At 45.0% G+C, this 24,269-nt stretch overlaps 1 protein-coding gene across 21 annotated transcripts in view; it reads right to left on the reverse strand.

The window, feature by feature from the left end:
* The window catches only part of PUM1 (pumilio RNA binding family member 1), a 401,680-nt gene that overhangs the window by 244,171 nt on the left and 133,240 nt on the right, over positions 1 to 24,269 (reverse strand). For all 21 annotated transcript variants that reach the window (XM_077295564.1, XM_077295579.1, XM_077295569.1 and 18 more), the window contains 2 exons: positions 3,491 to 3,761; positions 3,296 to 3,389 (listed from right to left, as the gene is read on the reverse strand). In XM_077295564.1, the coding sequence (XP_077151679.1) occupies positions 3,296 to 3,389; positions 3,491 to 3,761 (365 nt within the window). The remainder of the gene's footprint in view (positions 1 to 3,295; positions 3,390 to 3,490; positions 3,762 to 24,269) is intronic.

The raw sequence follows: 24,269 nt of genomic DNA on the forward strand, positions 1-24,269 counted from the left end.
CAATTAAACTTTCATATATTATAGATTCATTATCCACCAACTGAAATTTGTCAGGTCTTTTATTGTTTTAATACTGATGATTTTGGCCTACAACTCCTGATAACCCAAAAAACCTGTCTCAATAAATTAGCATATCAAGAAAAGGTTCTCTATATGACCTATTACCCTAATCTTCTGAATCAACTAATTAACTCTAAACACATGCAAAAGATACCTGAGGCTTTTAAAAACTCCCTGCCTGGTTCATTACTCAAAACCCCCATCATGGGTAAGACTAGCGACCTGACAGATGTCAAGAAGGCCATCATTGACACCCTCAAGCAAGAGGGTAAGACCCAGAAAGAAATTTCTCAACAAATAGGCTGTTCCCAGAGTGCTGTATCAAGGCACCTCAATGGTAAGTCTGTTGGAAGGAAACAATGTGGCAGAAAACGCTGTACAACGAGAAGAGGTGACCGGACCCTGAGGAAGATTGTGGAGAAGGACCGATTCCAGACCTTGGGGAACCTGAGGAAGCAGTGGACTGAGTCTGGTGTGGAAAGGCGTGTGCAGGAAATGGGCTACAGGTGCCGCATTCCCCAGGTAAAGCCACTTTTGAACCATAAACAGCGGCAGAAGCGCCTGACCTGGGCTACAGAGAAGCAGCACTGGACTGTTGCTAAGTGGTCCCAAGTACTTTTTTCTGATGAAAGCAAATTTTGCATGTCATTCGGAAATCAAGGTGCCAGAGTCTGGAGGAAGACTGGGGAGAAGGAAATGCCAAAATGCCTGAAGTCCAGTGTCAAGTACCCACAGTCAGTGATGGTGTGGGGTGCCATGTCAGCTGCTGGTGTTGGTCCACTGTGTTTCATCAAGGGCAGGGTCAATGCAGCTAGCTATCAGGAGATTTTGGAGCACTTCATGCTTCCATCGGCTGAAATGCTTTATGGAGATGAAGATTTCATTTTTCAGCACGACCTGGCACCTGCTCACAGTGCCAAAACCACTGGTAAATGGTTTACTGACCATGGTATTACTGTGCTCAATTGGCCAGCCAACTCTCCTGACCTGAACCCCATAGAGAATCTGTGGGATATTGTGAAGAGAAAGTTGAGAGACGCAAGACCCAACACTCTGGATGAGCTTAAGGCCGCTATTGAAGCATCCTGGGCCTCCATAACATCTCAGCAGTGTCACAGGCTGATTGCCTCCATGCCATGCCGCATTGAAGCAGTCATTTCTGCCAAAGGATTCCCGACAAAGTATTGAGTGCATAACTGAACATTATTATTTGATGTTTTTTTTGTTTGTTATTAAAAAACACTTTTATTTGATTGGACGGGTGAAATATGCTAATTTATTGTGACAGGTTTTTTGGGTTATCAGGAGTTGTAGGCCAAAATCATCAGTATTAAAACAATAAAAGACCTGACAAATTTCAGTTGGTGGATAATGAATCTATAATATATGAAAGTTTAATTGTAATCATTACATTATGGTAAATAATGAAATTTAACACTATATGCTAATTTTTTGAGAAGGACCTGTATAACATGTAGTTTTGGGAAGAACACAAACCTGGCCAAAAATCGTGCATATTTTATCGTCTAGAGACAGATACCTATGATCAAGGGAAATTCTGACACAGCTTCTGACCTGATCACTGCTCTCTTCTCTTCCAGCCTGACACTTATCTGATAGGTGCAGAGCAGAACAGAAAGCTAAAAGATCCAACTCCTGATTAGTTCAAGACATGTGACCAGTCACATGTCTGAAGGAACTTTAAAATGTGGCAGTGCAAAAACTTTACTCACACTGCCAGGTAAGGTTTAAATTAGAAGTTTTTCTTATTCTCTGCTGTCTAAACCTGGGGTGCATCTTATAGTAAGGTGCATCCTATATTCTGAAAAATACCGCAAATAATTATTTCATGATTTATCCATTTTAAATTATTTGAGCCTTAAATCTAAAAATTTTACTCCCCAGATGTCTCCTTAACTCCTTAATGACTGGAGCTTTTTTTGGTTTTGCGTTTTCGCTCCCCTCCTTCCCAGAGCCATAACTTTTTTATTTTTCCATCAATATGACCATGTGAGGGCTTATTTTTTGCGGGACGAGTTGTACTTTCGAACGACACCATTAGTTTTACCATGTCATGTCCTAGAAAATGGGAAAAAAGTTTCAAGTGCGGAGAAAATGCAAAAAAAGTGCAATCCCACACTTGATTTTTTGTTTTGTGCTTTTTTACCCTGTTCACTAAATGCTAAAACTGACCTGCCATTATGATTCTGCAGGTCATTACGAGGTCATAGACACAAAACATGTCTAGGTTCTTTTTTTATCTAAGTGGTAAAAAAAAAAATCCAAACTTTTCTAAAAAAAAAAAAAATTGAGTAATTTCCTGATACCCCTAGCGTGTCCATTTTTCGTGATCTTGGGTTGGGTGAGGGCTATTTTTTGCATGCCAAGCTGACGATTTTAATTATACCATTTCGGTGCAGATATGTTCTTTTGATTGCTCGTTATTGCATTTTAATGTAATGTCACGGCGACCAAAATAACGTAATTCTGGTGGTTTTAATTTTTTTCTCCCTACGCCGTTTACCGATCATGTTTTTTTTTATTGATAGATCGGGCGATTCTGAACGCGGTGATACCAAATATGTGTGTTAGGTTTTTTTTATTGCTTTATTTTGAATGGGGCGAAAGAGGGGTGATATGAATGTTAACATTTTTTTCATATTTTTAATTTTTTTTTTTTTTTTTACTTTTGCCATGCTTCAATGGTCTCCATGGGAGGCTAGAAGCTGGCATAGCCTTATTGGCTCTGCTACATAGGGGCGATGCTCAGATCGCCCCTATGTAGCAGAATTACAGCATTGCTATGAGCGCCGACCACAGGGTGGCCTCCTGATGGCCGGAAGAGCTTATTAAATGGCGCTGTCAGAGTTTGACAGCGGCATTTAACTAGTTAATAGGCACAGGCGGATCGCTATTCCACCTGCGCCTATTGCAGGCACATGTCATCTGACATGTCCCAGCCTTGATGTGGGCTCACTGCCGGAGCCCGCATCAAAGCAGGGGTTCTGCCATCGGACCTACTATTCCGTCTGATGGCAGAAAGGGGTTAAAAATGTCACATTAGAACAGAAAGAAATATAAATACTTAGTGGGCAGAAAAAGCCTTTTTACTTAGCATTACATCCAATTAAATGACAGATATTAAACAATTAAGGGTTTACCTATATTTCCAGAATGTCTGTCTTTTGGTTTATCACAACTTAAAAAATAAAATGGGACATTTTCCCAAAGTTACCTATGTGAGGCTGGTGTGCGGCTGCAAGGGCATACTGCTGTTGCTGAGCTGCTGTCAGTTGCTGAACTGCAAGGGCATTCGGTCTTTGGAACAACTGAAGTGACAATTTGATATATTACATAGCATTATCATAGCTGTAAAGAGTAATAGTTTAACAGATGTACTTGCATTTTTTACAGTGAGCATTGCCCTTACCTGCTGCTGTGAATTGTAGTCAAAGAGGCCAACTGTAGTAGCCCCTGAATCCACTGGGACTTGGTTGCCTTGATAGTCAAACTGAAGTGGTTCCATGCCAACATGCTCCATAGAGTCCAGCTGCACACTCTGGGACTCCATGCCTCCAAATTCTTCCACTGGTTTGGCTCCATTGCTGTTTGTCAGTTGGGTAAGTCCTTCAGAACCATTCTGACTTGATCCAAGAAGGTCCACCTCACTTGCAGAATTTTGGCAGTTGCCTGGGGTGCGACTAGACAAAACGCCACCAAAAATTATATTCATGATACTAGATTAACTGATGAGCTTCGTCTCTGCAAGATTGGGTAAAGATAGGGCAAGTGGCAAACAGATCCTGTTCAAATGCTCAATTAATTCAGTATTTTCAGCAGCCAGATATAAGCTGCTTACTTTATAAATGACAGCCAGTTTGTCACAATGCCTAATTATATCCAAGGTTAAAGAGGTGATCTGAAATCAACATGGATTTTAATCCTAATGTCCATTTATTGTAATGAAAACAAATAGAAGTCACCTGGGGGGCAAAGGCTTCAATCACTACTGCAACCTCGGTCTCCGCCCTGAAGCGAAGAGTCATCAGTGACGTCTATTTCAGGAGCTAGTCCTTGCTCTACTGAGCGTGCTTCAGTTGTCATGCATTGGGGACTCAAAATGTCACGAAAATGTAGGTATGAAAAAAATAATAAAATTAAGCTGCGGGATGTAAGAGTAAAGACTTTATAAAGGGAATCTGTCAGCGGGTTTCTGCTATCTCATCAGAGAGCAGCATGATATAGAGGAAGAGAAAAGGAATCAAACAATGTATCTTTTAGATTACTGGGTGCTCCTGTTCTTACACAACCAAAGGTTTTAGATGTACAATGAAGTGGAGCTCAGAAGGCTGAACCCACCCACACCAGGCTCCCCATGTACACTGCCTATAGACAGTGAGCTGCTCATCACAGAAGGACGTGGAATCGGACTAGAGCAGTGAGCCAGTTAGTCACAATGATAATGTCCTACAGAGAAAAACTTCAGTCTAAGTAAATAACAGCACACAGCCAGACATGTGATTTACATCCTTGAATGCAATGTTTTAACCCTGTCCTCACATTACAATGAGATAAATCAGAACCATACAAAGAACCATAAATATTAGTCTGCACCGAGGGCTACGCATCCTGTGGTAATGCCCTATGCAGAACATTTAAGGAAGGACGCTCCGAAACGGAGTGTAACAGAAGAAGAAAATTTGAGTAAAACATGCAAAGAAACGTGAAAAAAATATAAGTATTACAAAAATATGTTCACATAATCAATTTATTTTTATATACCGGTAATCAAAATAGCAAACAGTACAAGAGACATATAAAGATTGAGATCAGGTGGATGGCAATAATGGTGCCACGACCTTAAACATCAGACAATGGGTAAGAACCTGGAGGGCATGGCATGTTTATATGTCTTTATATGGTAATTACTTTACACATTACCCTCATTCGGAAATAATGCCCACCGTCCCTTAGGTCTTACATTGCACTATGCACTTTACTACATAATTATCTGATGTATAAGGGATGTACATGTCGCCATCCACCTGATCTCAAATCTTTATATGTCTCGTGTACTGTTTGCAATTTTTATGATATGTAAAAAATTGTTTATGTGAACATATATTTTGTAATAAACATTTTTTTAAAAAAATTTTTGGGACATTTTGCTCTAATTTTCCTCTGTTGACCTCAGATTACATAGCAAAAACCTGCTGACAGATTAGAGTACCGCATATACTCTAGTGTATGCCGACATTTTCTGCCCAAAAAAATGGGCTGAAAGTGCCCCCTCTCGGCTTATACTCGAGTCATGGAAGGCAGGGGGGATTCGGCGGGCGAGGGGGAACGACGTTTGTCAAATACTCACCTGCTCCCGGTGCGGTCCCTGCATATCCCACGTCTCCGGGAGCGGCAGCTTCTTCCTCTGTTCAGCGGTCACTGGTACCGCTCCACTCCCATAGGGGTGGATCCGCATATTCATTACTGTAATGAGCGGTGCCACGTGACCGCTCACTACAGGAAAAAGCTGCCTGTGGTGAAATAAAAAAAAAAATACATATATATATATATATATATATATATATAGATAGATAGATAGATAGATAGATAGATAGATAGATAGATAGATAGATAGATAGATAGATAGATATGTGTGTAGTGACATATGTCTAGGGTTATATGTGTGACTAGCGATAATGTAACATTTGTCCTGAAGGCAGGTGTTAATAGGTACTTCCTTGGGACGAGTAGAAATTCTGTCTCCATATCTCACCAGGGGGGCTAGCTAGGGACAAGAAGAAAAGCACTTACTTATTGTAAGCACTGACCCTTTTGTTATTAAAGTATAAAACTTTAACAAGTTGAACCTTGAATGTTCTAAAAGACTCCATAGCCCAAGGTGTGTGAGCCTTATGAGTGATAGACATATTTTTATTAGGATTATTATTAGTCCGGGACTCATCGCCCGTGTATTCGATGAGTGGTGGCAGCGCGTATGAGCGGGTGTGTGGCCTGGGTCGGTGTGTGATTTATGCTCCCATTACAGCATAGGACAGAGGTTGAATGCGGGACTGAGAGTGGGGAGATAGATTAACCCTTGCAGGCACAACCCCAATCACGTGTGAGAGCAGGCACGTGACGAATAAGTGACACCACGGAGAAGGGATTCGTGACAATTGGTGGCAGCGGTGGGATAGAATTATTTCTATTAGAGCATTAGTGCATGGTTTAAGCAATTATTCCCTGTACTAAAGAATTGGTATCCTTGCGGGGAGTGCACCAGTTCTTCAAGGTTCAACTCAGTGCTTACTTAGACATACTTGCAAACAGTTTACCCTCCCTGTTTTTCTTTTCTTTTCTATCTTTTATTTGGCAAAGGCTGTTCATCGATATGGCAGTACAAGAAGCAGAGCAAAGAAGCTCTGACCGGCCTCTGTGAGCAGAGAGGAATAGAGACAGCCGACAGATCCAGGGAACGGCTGATACGCGCCCTGGTCGAGCAGGACATAGAGCAAAGTGCTGGAACATCTGGGCAAGGAGAGAGCCCACCTCAGAGAGACCCAGCAATGCCAGCTCTTGCACCGGAGATGACTGATGGAAATGCCAGTGCTGAGGAGCCTATGGACTGTACTTTACAAATGGACTTACAACGGCTGGGAACAAGTGATCCCAATCTGCGCATGCAGCTGATTCTACAGTACCGACAGGCTGCAGAACGCCAGGCTGCTGCTGCAGAACGCCGTGAGGAGAGAGCTTTCCAGCTTCAGATGGCTCAAATAGAGCGGGGTATCAGTCCTCAGATAACCCCCTCCCAGGACATAAATCTAAGGAGATCACGTCTAGAAAACTTCCCTGTGATGGAGAAGGATACGGACTTAGATACTTTCCTGCGGGGATTTGAGAAAACCTGCAGGCAGTACCATCTACCCTGTGAGCAGTGGGCACAGTATCTAACCCCAGGGTTGAGAGGCAAAGCCCTGGAAGTTTTTGCTGGCCTCCCACCAGAGCTAGATGCGAACTATGAGGCCATAAAAGAGGCCCTGATCAGGAAATACAACCTGACACCAGAAGTGTATCGTAGGAAGTTCCGGAACCTACAACGTGGATCCACTGACAGCTATGCAGATGTTGTGAGCACCTTGAGGACCACGTTCCACCAATGGATTAGGGGACTTTCTGTTAATAGTTTTGAGGACTTAACGGATCTTATGGTCAAGGATCAATTTCTTCACATGTGCCCCACGGATGTACGACAATTTGTGTGTGATAGGGAGCCACAAACTGCGGATCAGGCTGCAAGGATTGCGGACTACTATGTGGCTAACAGGATGCCTGAGGTGCGGAAGCCATCGGGATTCAGCTGGAGGGGAGGTAAGCCAAATGGGGACCCTTCTCCCTCTGCCGGCCGATCACCAGTGCTGTCCAAGCCCACCATCTATGGGGCCCGGGGGAATAGACATTCTCTAGGCGATGCACGCCGGTGCTTCTCCTGCAACAAAGTGGGACATGTTAGCGCTGTCTGCCCTGATAGGGAGAAACGCCCAACTACCACCACAAAGCAGTCTGTGCCCCCACCGTCTGTCCTCTTTGTAGCCGGCTCTGATGCGAGGGCGAATGAGAACTGTCAATCTGTCACTGTTGGCAATAAAGTCACCATTGGTCTCAGAGACACTGGGGCAGAGGTGACCCTGGTGCGTCCAGCCATGATAACCCCTGCCGATATCATACCAGGAAAGACTATGTCTATAACCGGGATTCGAGGGGTCAGCCCTGCCGTGCCCATGGCCCGTGTGTACCTGGACTGGGGAGCAGGGAAAGGACTGAGAGAAGTGGGAGTATCAGAGGCTATTCCCATCAATGTGTTGCTAGGCACGGACCTGGGGAGGATGGTGTCCCACTATGTTCCTCCCTTGCAAGTAAATGATGCAGAGAAGGTGGAAGAAAGACCCACCTGAGATCCCGTGTGAGGAGGGAAAATGTCCCAATGCACAGGACTGTAATTATGTGGCAGCTGTGACCCGGAGTCAGGCTGCGGCTCAGACTCAGGCCCAGAGATTAGAGGATGAGTCTCAGACAGAACTGCCAGGACAGGAGGCCCATACTGTGGTCCCGGAGCCTCCATACATGGCAGACCCACCAAGGTCCCTGATAACAGACACTGAAAAATCAGCTGCAGACCAGGGCCTGGCAGTCACACTAGGCCAGGGCCTGCAGGCTGACCGTCAGAGCTTCCAGGAGGCCCTGCAGACAGATGTCAGTCTGGAGGAGCTCAGATGTCTTGCAGACCGACCCCCTGCTGCTTCTGACAAAGAGAGTATACTGGGACCAGGGCAGACTGTATACAGAGACTATCCCCACGGATACTACAGAATCTTGGGACTATGAACAGCGGCTGATCGTCCCTTATCCATTTAGGGAACAATTATTGAGAATTGCCCATGAAATTCCTTTGGCCGGACACCTTGGAATACAAAAGACTAAAGCTCGCCTGACACAACTTCTATTGGCCCAAGATGGGGACAGATATTGCCAATTACTGACGATCATGCGTAGTTTGTCAGAGAGTTGGAAAGTCCGGGAATATACAGAAAGCTCCATTGATACCACTGCCTGTGATCGATGAACCTTTCCAGCTGTGGATATCATAGGGCCACTTGCAATCCCTAGCAGCTCTGGCAAAAAGTACATTCTCACAGTGGTGGACTATGCTATACGATACCCGGAAGCTGTGGCACTATCCTCCATCCGAGCAGACAAAGTGGCGGATGCTTTACTGACTGTGTTCTCTCGTGTGGGTTTCCCCAGGGAAATGTTGACCGATCAGGGAACCCAGTTCATGTCCGATCTGATGGAAAGCTTCTGTGAAAGAACACAAATACAGCATTTTGTGGCCAGCGCCTATCATCCCCAAACCAACGGACTCTGCAAGCGTTTTAATGGAACATTAAAGCAAATGCTCAAAATGCTGGTGGAGACTGAAGGGAGAGACTGGGAGCGGTACCTCCCCCATCTGTTTGCCTACAGAGAGGTTCCCCAGGCGCCTACTGGATTCTCCCCCTTTGAACTGGTTTATGGGAGGAGGGTCAGGGGGCCACTTGATTTGATTAAGGACTGTTGGGAGGATGACCCCTGAACTACTGGAGTCTCCGTGGTCGAATATGTACTGCGGCTCAGAGAGAGAATGCAAAAACTGAGCAACCTGGCCCATGAGAACGTGACTCAGGCCCAAATCAACCAGAAGGTCTGGTACGACCGTAATGCCAGACTGAGGGCCTACGAGGAAGGGCAGAATGTTTGGGTGTTGGTCCCTACCGTATGTTACAGAATATATTGCAGGCCCCATACACTGTACATATAGTACAAGAGATGTGGTGCACTCCGCATGGAAAAAAAAGGTGCAGGCTGAACACAAAGTCACAATGTCTATAGAAAAAACAGCCGCACACTCAAGACTTGCAGGTTTTTACGTGAAAGTTGTATTTTTTATTATTAGTACAGGCATCACCAAATGCTTATTAGTGTTCAGAGAAAATGACTGCTACTGATGCATCACCAAGGTGACGGACTCGGTGCTACAGGACCCTTGCAGACTCCGCCCACTCCGGACTGCTTCTGCACCTTTTCTACCCTCCATTAGAAGTGTGGTTTTGACAAAGACCAGCCTTGGTCGAAACGTTAACCGTAACTTAAAGTATCCGTCATTTTCTCTGAACACTAATAAGCATTTGGTGATGCCTGTACTAATAATAAAAAATACAACTTTCACGTAAAAACCTGCAAGTCTTGTGTGAGGCTGTTTTTTCTATAGACATACACTGTACATAAGCGGCTGAATGATGTCAATTATGTGGTGACACTAGATGAGCATGCAAAGTGTCAGAAAGTGTTTCATGTAAATATGTTGAAGGCACATCATGCCAGGGAGTCCTGTGTCTTATCTGTCTGTAGCCTGCCTGAAGAGGGGAAGGCTGATCTGTTACTGAATGTGGGGGCCGGGACTCAGTACATGGGAGTCCCTGGAGTCAGCAGAGTTTAACCCTGAGCTATCCCACAGTCAGAGGTCTGAGCTGATGGGGGCGCTCAGCGAGTTCACCGAAGTCTTCACAGGGGAGCCTGTGAGGACACTTAGCAGTTCACCATGTGGACACTGGTACTAATCCCCCAGTACAGCAGTCTGCATACCGTGTGTCAGCAGAGGTGAAGGCACACATGAGGGAACAGGTAGAGGAGATGCTGAACCTCAAGGTGATACAAAAATCCCAGAGTGCCTGGGCCTCGCCTGTGGTTCTTGTCCCAAAAAAGGACCGTACTACCCGGTTCTGTGTAGACTACTGGAAATTAAATGTACTGTTTCGCCAAGACGAGGCAGAACCAAATACGTGCTCAGGAGCTGACCTGTAAGTCAACCCCCATGCACGTTCATAAAGAGGGAGGTGTGGTGAAATGTGTGTGTGTGTGTGTGTGTGTGTGTGTGTGTGTGTGTGTGTGTGTGTGTGTGTATATATATGTATGTATATATATATATATATATATATATATATATATATATATGTATGTATGTATGTATGTATGTATGTATGTATGTATGTATGTATGTATGTATGTATGTATGTATGTATGTATGTATGTATGTATGTATGTATATATATATATATATATATATATATATACACACACACACACACATATGTCTAGGGTTATATGTGTGACTAGTGATAATGTAACATCTGTCCTGAAGGCAAGTCGCACCTAGGTGTTAATAGGTACTTCCTTGGGACGAGTAGAAATTTTGTCTCCATAACTCACCAGGGGGGCTAGCTAGGGCCGAGAAAAGCAACATTTGGCACCTTCTAGGTCTTGGAGGGGAGACGCTAATTGTGGCCTGAGGTGATCTGTTCCTGAGAACCTTTTCACAAGTGTCTCAAAAGAGAAAATAATATATTCATTAGTAGAGCGGCCGTGGTTAATCAAACCGCCCGCAATTATGATACTAGCCTGAGGGGCCGGTCTAGAAACCTGACCTCAGACCAAAGTTATAAATTTAGGCTGCAGACAGAGAATTGTGTTCACATGTTGGGGGCAGCCTGAGAAGCTGGTGTGATCCAATCTACATTCGTCCTACCCCAGGGAGCAGAAAGCAACCATTAGTTAGATAACTTCTGTAAGTTTCTCCTGTTTATGTTGATACTGTTTTGCATAAGTTGTATGTCTTTTTATTATCATATTTTTATATTGTTTCTTATTGTAAGCACTGACCCTTTTGTTATTAAAGTATACAACTTTAACAAGTTGAACCTTGAATGTTCTAAAAGACTCCATAGCCCAAGGTGTGTGAGCCTTATGAGTGATAGACATATTTTTATTAGTATTAATATTAGTCCGGGACTCATCGCCCGTGTATTCGATGAGTGGTGGCAACGCGTATGAGCGGGTGTGTGGCCTGGGTCGGTTTGTGATTTATGCTCCCATTACAGGCACAACCTTGCAGGCACAACCACAAGTCACGTGTGAGAGCAGGCACGTGACGAATAAGTGACACCACGAAGTAGGAATCTGTGACACTGCCGCTCCCGGAGACGTGGGACATGCAGGGACCGCGCCAGGAGCAGGTGAGTATTACATATTCACCTTTCCGCGTTCCACCGCCGCTTTGTCTTCCGTGTCCTCTGCAGTGACAGTGCGGAAAGACGGGACGCTGAGGAGCAGCGGGCAGTGACGAGAAGTGAGTATGTCTTTTTTTTTTTAGTGCAGCAGCATTACATGTGGCACAATGCTATATGGAGCGTCTATGGGGCCATAAAGAACTGCATGGAGCATCTATGGGGCCATAACTGCATGGAGCGTTATATGGAGCATCCATGGGGCCATAAAGAACTGCATGGAGCATTATATAGGGCATCTACGGGGCCATAATGAACTGCATGGAGCATTACATGGGGCCATAAAGAACTGCATGGAGCATCTATGGGGCCATAACTGCATGGAGCATTATATGGAGCATCTATGGGGCCATAAAGAACTGCATGGAGCATTATATAGGGCATCTACGGGGCCATAAAGAACAGCATGGAGCATTATATGGGGCATCTATGGGGCCATAAAGAACTGAATGGAGCATTAAATGGAGCATCTTATGGGGCCATAATGAACTGTATGGAGCATTATATGGGGCCTATTTTGTATGGAGCATCTTATGGGGCCTGTCACGCTACCCTACTCCGTGGTGTCACTTATTCGTCACGTGCCTGCTCTCACACTACACGTGATTGGGGTCGTGCCTGCAAGGGTTAATCTATCTCCCCACTCTCAGTCCAGCATTCAACCTCTGTCCTATGCTGCAATGGGAGCATAAATCACACACCGACCCGGGCCACACACCCGCTCATGCCCGCTGCCACCAATCATTGAATACATGGGCGATGAGTGCCAGAAATAATAATATTAATAAAAATATGTCTATCACTCATAAGGCTCACACACCTTAGGCTATGGATTCCTTTAGAGCATTCAAGGTTCAACTTGTTAAAGTTTTATACTTTAATAACAAAAGGTTCCATGCTTACAATAAGAAAAAGGTATAAAAATATGACAATAAAAGGACATACAACTTATGCAAAACAGTATCAAAATATACAGGAGAAACTTACAAAAATTATCTAACTGGTAGTTGCTTTCTCCTCCCTGAGGGGGGGTGAATGGAGTTGGTGGATCGCACCAGCTTCTCAAGCTGCCCTCACATGTGAACACAATTCTCTATCTGCAGCCTAAATTTATAACTTTGGTCTGGAGGTCAGGTTTCTAGACCGGCCCCTCAGGTCAATATAATAACTGCTGCCTGTTTGTTTGGGCCACGGCCGCGCCCCCAATGAATACATTATTTTCTCTTGAGATGCGTGTGAAAAGGTTCTCAGGAATAGCTGCCCTCCAGCCGCAATTAGCATCTCCCCTCCAAGACCTAGAAGGTGCCAAATGTTTTTTTTCTTCTTGGCCCTAGCTAGACCTCCTGGTAAGATATGGAGACACAATTCCTACTAGTCCCAAGGAAGTGCCTATTAACACCTAGGAGCGACTTGCCTTCAGGGCAGATGTTACATTATCACTAGGCACACATATAACCCTAGACATATGCCACTACACACATAGATATCTATACACATATTTCACCACAGGGCCATAATGAACAGTATGGAGCATTATATGGGGCTCCTGATTCAATATGGATATTCAATAACACTTAACCTACTGATGTCTCAATTAATTTTACTTTTATTGGTATCTATTTTTATTTTTGACATTTACCGGTAGCTGCTGCATTTTCCACCCTAGGCTTATACTCGAGTCAATAAGTTTCCCCAATTTTTGTTGCAAAATTAGGGGGGTCGGCTTATACTCGAGTATATACGGTATATTAGAAAAGCGATTAGGTTATTACAATAGACATTTAGAATTAAAATGAATATTAGTTTTGGACCAGCCCTTTAATATGTCTCCAAAAACAGACTTTTCTTTTTTTTTACCCATAGCGTATATTATGATTTACTCCTTAACCCCTTCCTGACATTTTCAGCACATGTAAATCATGATTGGAAAGACTTCCCAACCAATGCACAGGGGGGCTGTGTACCGGTGATCGCCATCAGGTGTAAGCTGATTCTAACAGCTGATATCCGGCTCTCAGTGCCAGGAGCGGTGCCGCAATGTTCCTGGCACTTTAACCCCCTAAATTATGCGACTGATGAGATCGCAACATTAAGGCCATGTGCGCACGCTGCGGATTCCATTACGGAATTTTCCACAGTGGATTTGATAAATCCGCAGTGCAAAACCGCTGCGGTTTTTACTGCGGATTTATCGCGGGTTTCCGCTGCGGGTTTACACCTGCAGTTTTCTATTGGAACAGGTGTAAACCCGCAGCGGAATCCGCACAAAGAATTGACATGCTGCGGAATATTAACCGCTGCGTTTCCGCGCGTTTTTTTCCGCAGCATGTGCACTGCGGAATTCGTTTCCCATAGGTTTACATTGTACTGTAAACTCATGGGAAACCGCGGTGGACCCGCAGCTGCAGAAACGCTGCGGTTCCGCAGCAAAATCCGCAGCGTGTGCACATACCCTTAGACAGCAGACAGAGGGAAGAAAGCTCCTCTGCCTTAGGATCGGAGACCCGCGACGTCATTGTGGGGTCACGATCATTGCCATGGTGATCCAATGTCGTCCTGACGAAACTCAGGTCACCAGGCACTAGCAAGTTAGTTAGATCATGCACAGTTCATGATCTAACTTGTGTCTGTAGGGCCGACAGGTTATGAGGTATAGCAATGCTATATTTCTGTCATCTGTTAACAGAAATATAGGAGGTCTCTACGTTACTGGTAGCACAAAGGCTCTGGAAAAGGGAAATGGCTCCATGCCCCCCAAAAGAAATTCAGAAAATTCAGCACTCCCAAATCCTAATGGCCCCCTTCCTTCTGAGCCCCATTGTGACTAATTTATGTTTAGTACCCACTTGTTTGGCATTTCTGTAGCGATGAGAGCCCACATAATTTGCAGGCGAGTGAGCTGGAACAACCTACTGGTCACTACAACAGCAGTTTGCAATTTTCACTCAGCAACATCCATTGCAGCTTGTTTCTGGAAAACACCCATGGATTCCAAATCAACACTACACCTGTAGAAAAATTCCCAAGGGGTATAGTTTCAAAATTAGGTTATCTTGAGGGGGATTCTCCTCTTCTAGCACTTAAGCCCCCTGTGGGGGGGAGTCCGCAAACTATTAGGCTACGTTCACACTTTGCGGGTTTTGCCGCGGATCCGCAGCGGATTTGACACTGCGGATCCGCAGCAGTTTTCCATGCAGGGTACAGTACAATGTTACCCTATGGAAAACAAAACCCGCTGTGCCCACGCTGCGGATTTCCGCGGAAAAAGCAGCGCGGGTTTTCTGCAGAAAAAAGAAGGAGCATGTCACTTCTTGGTGCAGAATCGCAGCGATTCTGCACCCATAGAAATGCATTGATCCGCTCACTTTCTGCATGGGGCTGTGCCCACGTTGCGGGAAGTTAAGCGGATAATGTGCAGATGGTACCCGGGGTGGAGGAGAGGAGACTCTCCTCCAGGCCCTGGGAACCATATTTTGGTGTAAAAAAAAAGAATTAAAATAAAAAATGATGCTATACTCACCTCTCAGCGCTGCCCGCGGCGTCCGGTCTCAGTTGCTGTGCGAACAGGACCTGTGGTGACGTCGCGGTCACATGACCGTGATGACGCCGCGGTCACATGACCGTGACATCACGAAGGTCCTTGTCGGCACAGCCGCCTGCAGCACCGAGGAGATCCGGACATCAGAGGGGGAGTATAACCAATTTTTATTATTTTTTACATTACTATTGATGCTGCATATTGCTGCATATGCAGCATCAATAGTATAGGCGGAAACCGCGGAACAAACCGCGATAAATCTGCAGGGGATAACCGCAGCGGTTTTGCCCTGCAGATTTATCAATTCCGCTGCGGGATTAACCCGCAGAGCAGGCTGCAAAGTGTGAACGTGGCCTTATAGAAAATTCTGCGCTCCATGATGCCTCCTGTATAATAGTACTGCTTAGCCATACGGCGAGACTCGGGAGGGACAGAGCGCTCCGTCCCTCCCGAGTCTCGTCGTATGGCTAAGCAGTACTGCACAGCCACATTTCGGGTATTTCTACATTCAGCAGAAATTGTGGAAAACATTTTGGTGCCATTTTTACCCATTTCATTTTGAAAATGTAAAATCTGGTGCTTGGACAAAATTTTGGTGGTAAAAAAAGCAAAATATTTTTTTCTTAATTGCCCAATGGTATAAAATTCTGCCACCCACCTGTGGTGTCAATATGATTATTGCATCCCTATATGAATTCATTGATAGATGTAGTTTGTAAAATGGGGTCTCTTATGGGAGTGGGTCTACTGTTCTGGAACCTCAGGGGCTCTGCCAATGTGACACGGCACCCTCAAACCGGTCCCACAAAATGAGAACTCCAACATGGCGCTTCTTCCCTTCTGTGCTTTGCACTGTGCCTCAAAAGTTGTTTTTGACCACATATGGGGCATTGACTTAGGAGAAATTGCACAACAAATTTTGGAGTCCATTTTCTCCGGCTATCCTTGTGAAAATACAAAAATTTGGGTTAAAAAAGTATTTTTTGTGGGAAATATTTAGTTTTTTTTTTTATTTTACTGCTCTACGTTATAAACGTATGAAGCAGCTGGGGGTTCAAGGTGCTCACCTCATATATAGATACCATTTTGGAAACTAGACCCGTCAAGGAATGTGTCACTTGTGGGGGTTTTTGCCACTGTTTAGGCACATCAGGGGCTCTTGAAATGAGACAAGACACCGGCAAACCATTCCACCAAAGTCTACTTTCCAAAATGTCACTCCTTTTCTGAGCCCTGCTGTGAGGCTAAACCGTATTTTACCCTCACATACGGGGTATCTGTGTACTCACAGGAGAAACTGCACAACAAAATGTAACGTGCAATTTCTCCTGTTACCTTTGTGAAAATGCAAGATTAGGGGCTTAAAAAATTATTTTTTTGTAGGGAATTTTTTTTTTTTACTGCTCAATGTTATAAACTTCTGTGAAGCACATTGGGGTTCAAAATGCTCACAAGACATTTAGATAAGTTCCCTGAGAGGTCTAGTTTCCATAATGGTGTAACTTGTGGGGGATTCCACTGTTTAGGCACATCGTGGCATCCGCTAATTATTCCGGCAAATTTTGCATTCCAAAAGTCAAATAGCACTCATTCACTTTCGAGCCCTGCCATGTGCCCAAACAGTGGTTTTCCCCCCACATGTGGGGTATCGGCATGCTCAGGAGAAATTGCACAAATTTGGGGTTTTGGTGTTTGTTTTTTTTGTTACCCTTGCGAAATAGGGATTTTTGTGTTACCGTAAAATCCTTTTCTCTGAGACGCTCATTGGTGGGACACAGGACTGTGGGTGTATGCTACTGCCGCCAGGAGGCTGACAATAAGTAAACAAAAAAAAGTTTAGCTCCTCCTCCGCCGTATACACTCTGCTACTGGCCGCAGGCGAACCCAGTTTGGTGCAAAAGCAGTAGGAGAACAAAAATAAATCAGAATTAATACCGAAACAACATGTCTAGAAACAACACCGCTGACTGAAAGTCAAGAAAAAACAAAAAAGAGCCATCTGGCTAACAGGGAGGGAGCTGTGTCCCCCAATGAGCGTCACAGAGAAAAAGATTTTATGGTAACACAAAAATCCCTATTTCTCCTTCGCCTCATTGGGGGACACAGGACTGTGGGATGTCCTAAAGCAGTCCCCTAGGTGGGGAATTAACTCAGCGGTATAGCATCCAGGCATCTGCCGGCTATAAGTGCGCTACCGCTGCCTGAAGAATCCTTCTACCCAGACTTGTATCTGCAGAAGTCTGAGTGTGGATATTGTAATGTTTGGAAAAGGTATGCAAACTAGACCAGGTTGCAGCCTTGCAAACCTGTTCTGTTGAAGCCTGGTGCCAAAGCGCCCAGGAAGCCCCCACTGCCCGAGTAGAATGTGCTTTGATTCCACGAACGTGGAACGAAATTCCACATGGAACGACCACGCCCTTGATGCGGTAGGCCTCCTGAATACCCGATCTTATCCACCTGGCTATGGTCGATCTCGAGGCAGTGAGTCCTTTCCTGTCCTTCAGAGAGGACAAACAGCGCATCCATCTGCCGAAAAGGTGCTGTCTGTGAAATGTACCTTCTCAGCGCTCTCACTAGATCTATCGTATGGAGAGCTATTTCCACACGGAGCTTTGGCGCTGGGCAAAAAGAAGGCAAGACGATGTCCTCGTTAATGTGGAATGAGGAAACCACCTTTGGTAAAAAGGAGGGTGCTGGCCTGAGCACCACCTTATCTTGATGGAACCGTAGAAAAGAAGCCCGGCAGGATAGGGCCGCCAGATCCGATACCCGTCTAATTGAAGTTATGGCCACCAAGAATACGACTTTCCAGGAAAGGTAAGTTAAAGAGACGTCCTGAAAAGGTTCGAAAGGAACTTCCTGCAAGGCATTTAAGACCAGATTAAGGTCCCAAGCATCCAGGGGGGCCCTGTAAGGCAGAACCTTGTGAGCGACTCCCTGTAGGAAAGTTTTCACCTGTAGATTAATAGCGATCCTGCGCTGAAAAAGTACCGACAAGGCTGGTATCTGTCTTCTAAGAGTACTCAGTGCAAGCCCTGAATCCTGGTCGGCTTGGAAAAAAGCAAGAATGTTTGGTTTGGAGAAACGTAGTGGGGGGAGCCAACGCCTCCTGCACCATGAAAGGAAAACCTTCCAGGTGTGATAGATACGTGCAGAGACGGATTTCCGGGCGCTAATCATGGTAGCGGCTACCTCTTGGGAAAACCCGGCCTGTGTTAGAATCCAAGATTCAATGTCCAGGCCGTTAAACACAGGGCCCCTAAGCTCTGGTGGTAGATCAGGCCCTGTGATAGTAGATCCGGGCGGTCTGGAAGCCGCCATGGAACTCCGGCGAGCAGCTGCACTAGGTCTGTGTACCATGACAGACTAGGCCAATCTGAGGTGAGCAGGATAACTGGAAATCCTTCTGCCTTGACCTTCCTGAATACTTTCGGGAGTAGCGGTAGAGGGGAGGAAAAGATATGGGAGACGGCAATCGCCTGTGGATCTTGATACCGGGCGACAAACCTGGGTACTTTGGCATTCCTCCCGGAAGCCATCAGGTCCACGTCCGGGGTTCCCCAGCGCTGACATATCTGCTGAAATACTTCGGGATGGAGAGACCACTCCCCGGACACAAGGCCCTGCCAACTAAGAAAATCCGCAGCCCATTTTTTTTCGCCCGGGTTGTGGACTGCCGAAATCACTGAGTGATTCCTCTCGGCCCAGCAGAGGACTTGATTAACCTCGTGCATGGCAGCCCTGCTACGGGTACCCCCTTGATGATTTATGTATGTCACAGCTGTGGCATTGTCCGATTGAATCCGGACAGGGCAGCCTGACGTGAGATGATGAAAATGCTGCAGAGCCAGCCGAACCGCCCAAATCTCCAACAGATTGATCGGGAGGGTTTTCTCCCGCGAGGACCAGCGTCCCTAAGCTGTGTGGTGGTAAAACACTGCTCCCCAACCTAGAAGACTGGCATCTGTTGTGAGTACTAGCCAATGGGCTGGGGAAAAAGGTTTCCCTTGTTGCAGAGACTGACTTGTTCACCACCATGAGAGAGCCTATCTGAGCTGGAGAGGTAAACGGCACTTGAGGTTGAGAGAGAATGGATTTTTGTCCCATGCTGTTAACAGTGCATGTTGGAGAGGACGAAGATGGAGTTGCGCAAGTGGCACCGCCTCCATTGCCGCCACCATCCTTCCTAAGACCCTCATGCAGAACCGGATCGTATGATAAGACTGGCCGGCGAAGGGTCTTCACCTCTTGCTGGAGAATCAGTACCTTGTCCTGGGGCAGGATTGTTAAACCTTGCGATGTGTCGAAGATCATCCCTAGAATAGAAATTCTCCAAGATCGTACAAGAGACGACTTTTCTAGGTTCACCAGCCACCCTAGACGAGAAAGAGTGTCTAGAGTCATGCTGACATTTTCCTCGCAGGCCCGAACAGACGGCCCCTTGATAAGGAGGTCATCTAGATATGGTAAAACAAGTATGCCCCGGGAATGCAGGATGGACACCACAACCTCCATGACCTTTGTGAATACTCTCGGGGCGGTGGCCAACCCGAAAGGCAAGGCCGTGAACTTGAAATGCAAGTTGCCTACGGCAAAACATAGGAATTTTTGGTGCAAAGGAAATATGGGAACCAGACCTGTGCCTCCTTCAGACACTAAGCATGAACTGGGTTCGCCTGCGGCCAGAGGCAGGGTGTAAACGGCAGAGGAGGAGCTAAACTTTTTTTTATGTTTACTTAGTGTCAGCCTCCTGGCGGCTCTAGCATACACCCACAGTCCTGTGTCCCCCAATGAGGCGAAGGAGAAAAATTGGGGTCCAAAGTAAATGAAGGTGAAAATAGGCTCAGGAGTGAAAGGGTTGAAGGGATTGTCCAGTGGTTCTCATTTTCGCATCAGGAGGAAAGTGGTGCTGCTGGAGTAGCATCAACAGCTGTTTTCAAGGTTTGTGGATGCATCCTATAAAAATTTAAAAGGACAGGCTCACAGGACCAGCTGATGCTTGGATAACCCCTTTAAAAAACTGACAAGTCACCCACTTAATCATAAGCTTAAAACTGCCTTAACTTAGTTTTGAGGAGTAAATGTTAGAATCTTGTATAGACTACCCAGCTGAAGTGGACTAAGGCAAAGATAAGAAAAGCACTAAAATTACTGGGCCAAATCATATTTGCAAATTGATGTTGTGACTGGCTCTGCTCTACACTGCTGCGGCTCCTCCTCGGCAGTCTATATTCGCCTGATAGCCAAGCTATTCAATTAGTGAGAAAAGCAGTATGAGATGCAAAAAAGACAATTCTTTATTAACCCCTTATCCCATATGACGTACTATCCCGTCAAGGTGACCTGGGACTTAATTCCCAGTGACGGGATAGTACGTCATATGCGATCGGCCGCGCTCACGGGGGGAGCGCGGCCGATCGCGGCCGGGTGTCAGCTGACTATCGCAGCTGACATCCGTCACGGACCGCCCCCAGCACATTAACCCCCTGGCGGTACAGGGAAGGGGCTCCCTGCGTGCTTCCCTGAGACGATCGGTACAAGGCGATGTACTCACCTTGTACCGAGCGTCTCCTCCCTGCAGTCCCCGGATCCAAAATGGCCGCGGGGCTGCATCCGGGTTCTGCAGGGAGTACTTCCGGGTCCACAGCAGGCGCTAAGCCTGCAGCGCTGTCAGTCAGATCGCTGATCTCACAGAGTGCTGTGCAAACTGTCAGATCAGCGATCTGTGATGTCCCCCCCTGGGACAAAGTAAAAAAAAAATTCCACATGTAAAAAAAAATAAAAAATAAAAATTCCTAAATAAAGAAAAAAAAATATTATTCCCATAAATACATTTCTTTAAATAAAAAAAAAAACAATAAAAGTACACATTTAGTATCGACGCGTCCGTAACGACCTAACCTATAAAACTGTCCCACTAGTTAACCCCTTCAGTGAACACCGTAAGAAAAAAAAAAAAAAGAGCCAAAAAGCAACGCTTTATCATCATAACGCTGAACAAAAAGTGGAATAACACGCGATCAAAAAGATGCATATAAATAACCATGGTACCGCTGAAAACGTCATCTTGTCCCGCAAAAAACAAGCCGCCATACAGCATCATAAGCAAAAAAATTAAAAAGTTATAGTCCTCAGAATAAAGCGATGCCAAAATAATTATTTTTTCTATAAAATAGCTTTTATCGCATAAAAGCGCCAAAACATAAAAAAAAAATATAAGTGAGATATCGCTGTAATCGTACTGACCCGACGAATAAAACTGCTTTATCAATTTTACCAAACGTGGAACAGTATAAACGCCTCCCCCAAAAGAAATTCATGTATAGCTGGTTTTTGGTCATTCTGCCTCACAAAAACCGGAATAAAAAGCGATCAAAAAATGTCATGTGCCCGAAAATGTTACCAATAAAAACGTCAACTTGTCCCGCTAAAAACAAGACCTCACATGACTCTGTGGACCAAAATATGGAAAAATTATAGGTCTCAAAATGTGGAGACGCAAATACTTTTTTGCTATAAAAAGCGTCTTTTAGTGTGACAGCTGCCAATCATAAAAATCCGATATAAAAAAAACGCTATAAAAGTAAATCAAACCCCCCTTCATCACCCCCTTGGTTAGGGAAAAATAATAAAATTTAAAAAATGTATTTATTTCCATTTTCTCATTAGGATTAGGGCTAGGGTTAGGGCTATGGCTAGGGTTAGGGTTGGAGCAAAAGTTAGGGTTGGGGCTAAAGTTAGGGTTAGGGTTGGGGCTAAAGTTAGGGTTAGGGCTAAAGTTAGGGTTAGGGCTAAAGTTAGGGTTAGGGCTAAAGTTAGGGTTAGGGCTAAAGTTAGAGTTAGGGCTAAAGTTAGGGTTAGGGCTAAAGTTAGGGTTAGGGCTAAAGTTAGGGTTAGGGCTAAAGTTAGGGTTAGGGCTAAAGTTAGGGTTAGGGCTAAAGTTAGGGTTAGGGCTAAAGTTAGGGTTAGGGCTAAAGTTAGGGTTAGGGCTAAAGTTAGGGTTAGGGCTAAAGTTAGGGTTAGGGCTAAAGTTAGGGTTAGGGCTAAAGTTAGGGTTAGGGCTAAAGTTAGGGTTAGGGTTGGGGCTAAAGTTAGGGTTAGGGCTAAAGTTAGGGTTAGGATTACATTTACGGTTGGGACTAGGGTTAGGGGTGTGTGAGGGTTAGGGGTGTGGTTAGAGTTACCGTTGGGAATAGGGTTAGGGGTGTGTTTGGATTAGGGTTTCAGGTAGAATTGGGGAGTTTCCACTGTTCAGGCACATCAGGGGCTCTCCAAACGCGACATGGCGTCCGATCTCAATTCCAGCCAATTCTGCGTTGAAAAAGTAAAACAGTGCTCCTTCCCTTCCGAGCTCTCCCGTGCACTTAAACAGGGGTTTACCCCAACATATGGGGTATCGGCGTACTCAGGACAAATTGGACAACAACTTTTGGGGTCCAAGTTCTCTTGTTATCCTTGGGAAAATAAAAGTTTAGGGGGCTAAAAATCATTTTTGTGGGAAAAAAAAGTTTATTATTTTCACGGCTCTGCGTTGTAAACTGTAGTGAAACACTTGGGGGTTCAAAGTTCTCACAACATATCTAGATAAGTTCCTTGGGAGGTCTAGTTTCCAATATGGGGTCACTTGTGGGGGGTTTCTACTGTTTGGGTACATCAGGGGCTCTGCAAATGCAACGTGACGCCTGCAGATCAATCCATCTTAGTCTGCATTCCAAATGGCGCTCCTTCCCTTCCGAGCTCTGCCATGCGCCCAAACAGTGGTTCCCCCCCCACATACGGGGTATCAGCGTACTCAGGACAAATTGGACAACAACTTTTGGGGTCCAATTTCTCCTGTTACCCTTGGGAAAATACAAAACTGGGGGCTAAAATAATTTTTGTGAAAAAAAATAATTTTTATTTTCATGGCTCTGCGTTATAATAAACTGTAGTGAAACACTTGGGGGTTCAAAACTCTCAAAACAAATCTAGATAAGTTCCTTAGGGGGTCTACTTTCCAAAATGGTGTCACTTGTGGGGGGTTTCAATGTTTACGCACATCAGGGGCTCTCCAAACGCGACATGGTGTCCCATCTCAATTCCAGTCAATTTTGCATTGAAAAGTAAAATAGCGCTCCTTCCCTTCCGAGCTCTGCTATGCGCCCAAACAGTGGTTTACCCCCACATATGGTGGTATCGTCGTACTCAGGACAAATTGCAGAACAATTTTTGTGGTCTAATTTCTTCTCGTACCCTTGGGAAAATAAAAAATTGGGGGCGAAAAGATCATTTTTGTGAAAAAATATGATTTTTTATTTTTACGGCTCTGCATTATAAACTTCGGTGAAGCACTTGGTGGGTCAAAGTGCTCACCACACATCTAGATAAGTTCCTTAGGGGGTCTACTTTCCAAAATGGTGTCACTTGTGGGGGGTTTCAATGTTTACGCACATCAGGGGCTCTCCAAACGTGACATGGTGTCCCATCTCAATTCCAGTCAATTATGCATTGAAAAGTAAAATGGCGCTCCTTTCCTTCCGAGCTCTGCCATGCGCCCAAACAGTGGTTTACCCCCACATATGGGGTATCAGAGTAATCAGGTCAAATTGTACAACAACTGTTGGGGTCCATTTTCTCCTGTTACCCTTGGTAAAATAAGACAAATTGGAGCTGAAATAAATTGTGTGAAAAAGTTAAATGTTCATTTTTATTTAAACATTCCAAAAATTCATGTGAAACACCTGAAGGGTTAATAAACTTCTTGAATGTGGTTTTGAGCACCTTGAGGGGTGCAGTTTTTAGAATGGTGTCACACTTGGGTATTTTCTATCATATAGACCCCTCAAAATGACTTCAAATGAGATGTGGTCCCTGGACAAAAAAAAAATTTTGGTTCCAAAATTGTGCTGATGTAAAGTAGACATGTGGGAAATGTTACTTTTTAAGTATTTTGCGTGACATATCTCTGTGATTTAAGGGCATAAAAATTCAAAGTTGGAAAACTGCGAAATTTTCAAAATTTTCACCAAATT

This window comes from Ranitomeya variabilis, chromosome 3 (assembly GCF_051348905.1).
Source record: "Ranitomeya variabilis isolate aRanVar5 chromosome 3, aRanVar5.hap1, whole genome shotgun sequence".
NCBI classification, from domain to species: Eukaryota; Metazoa; Chordata; class Amphibia; order Anura; family Dendrobatidae; genus Ranitomeya; species Ranitomeya variabilis.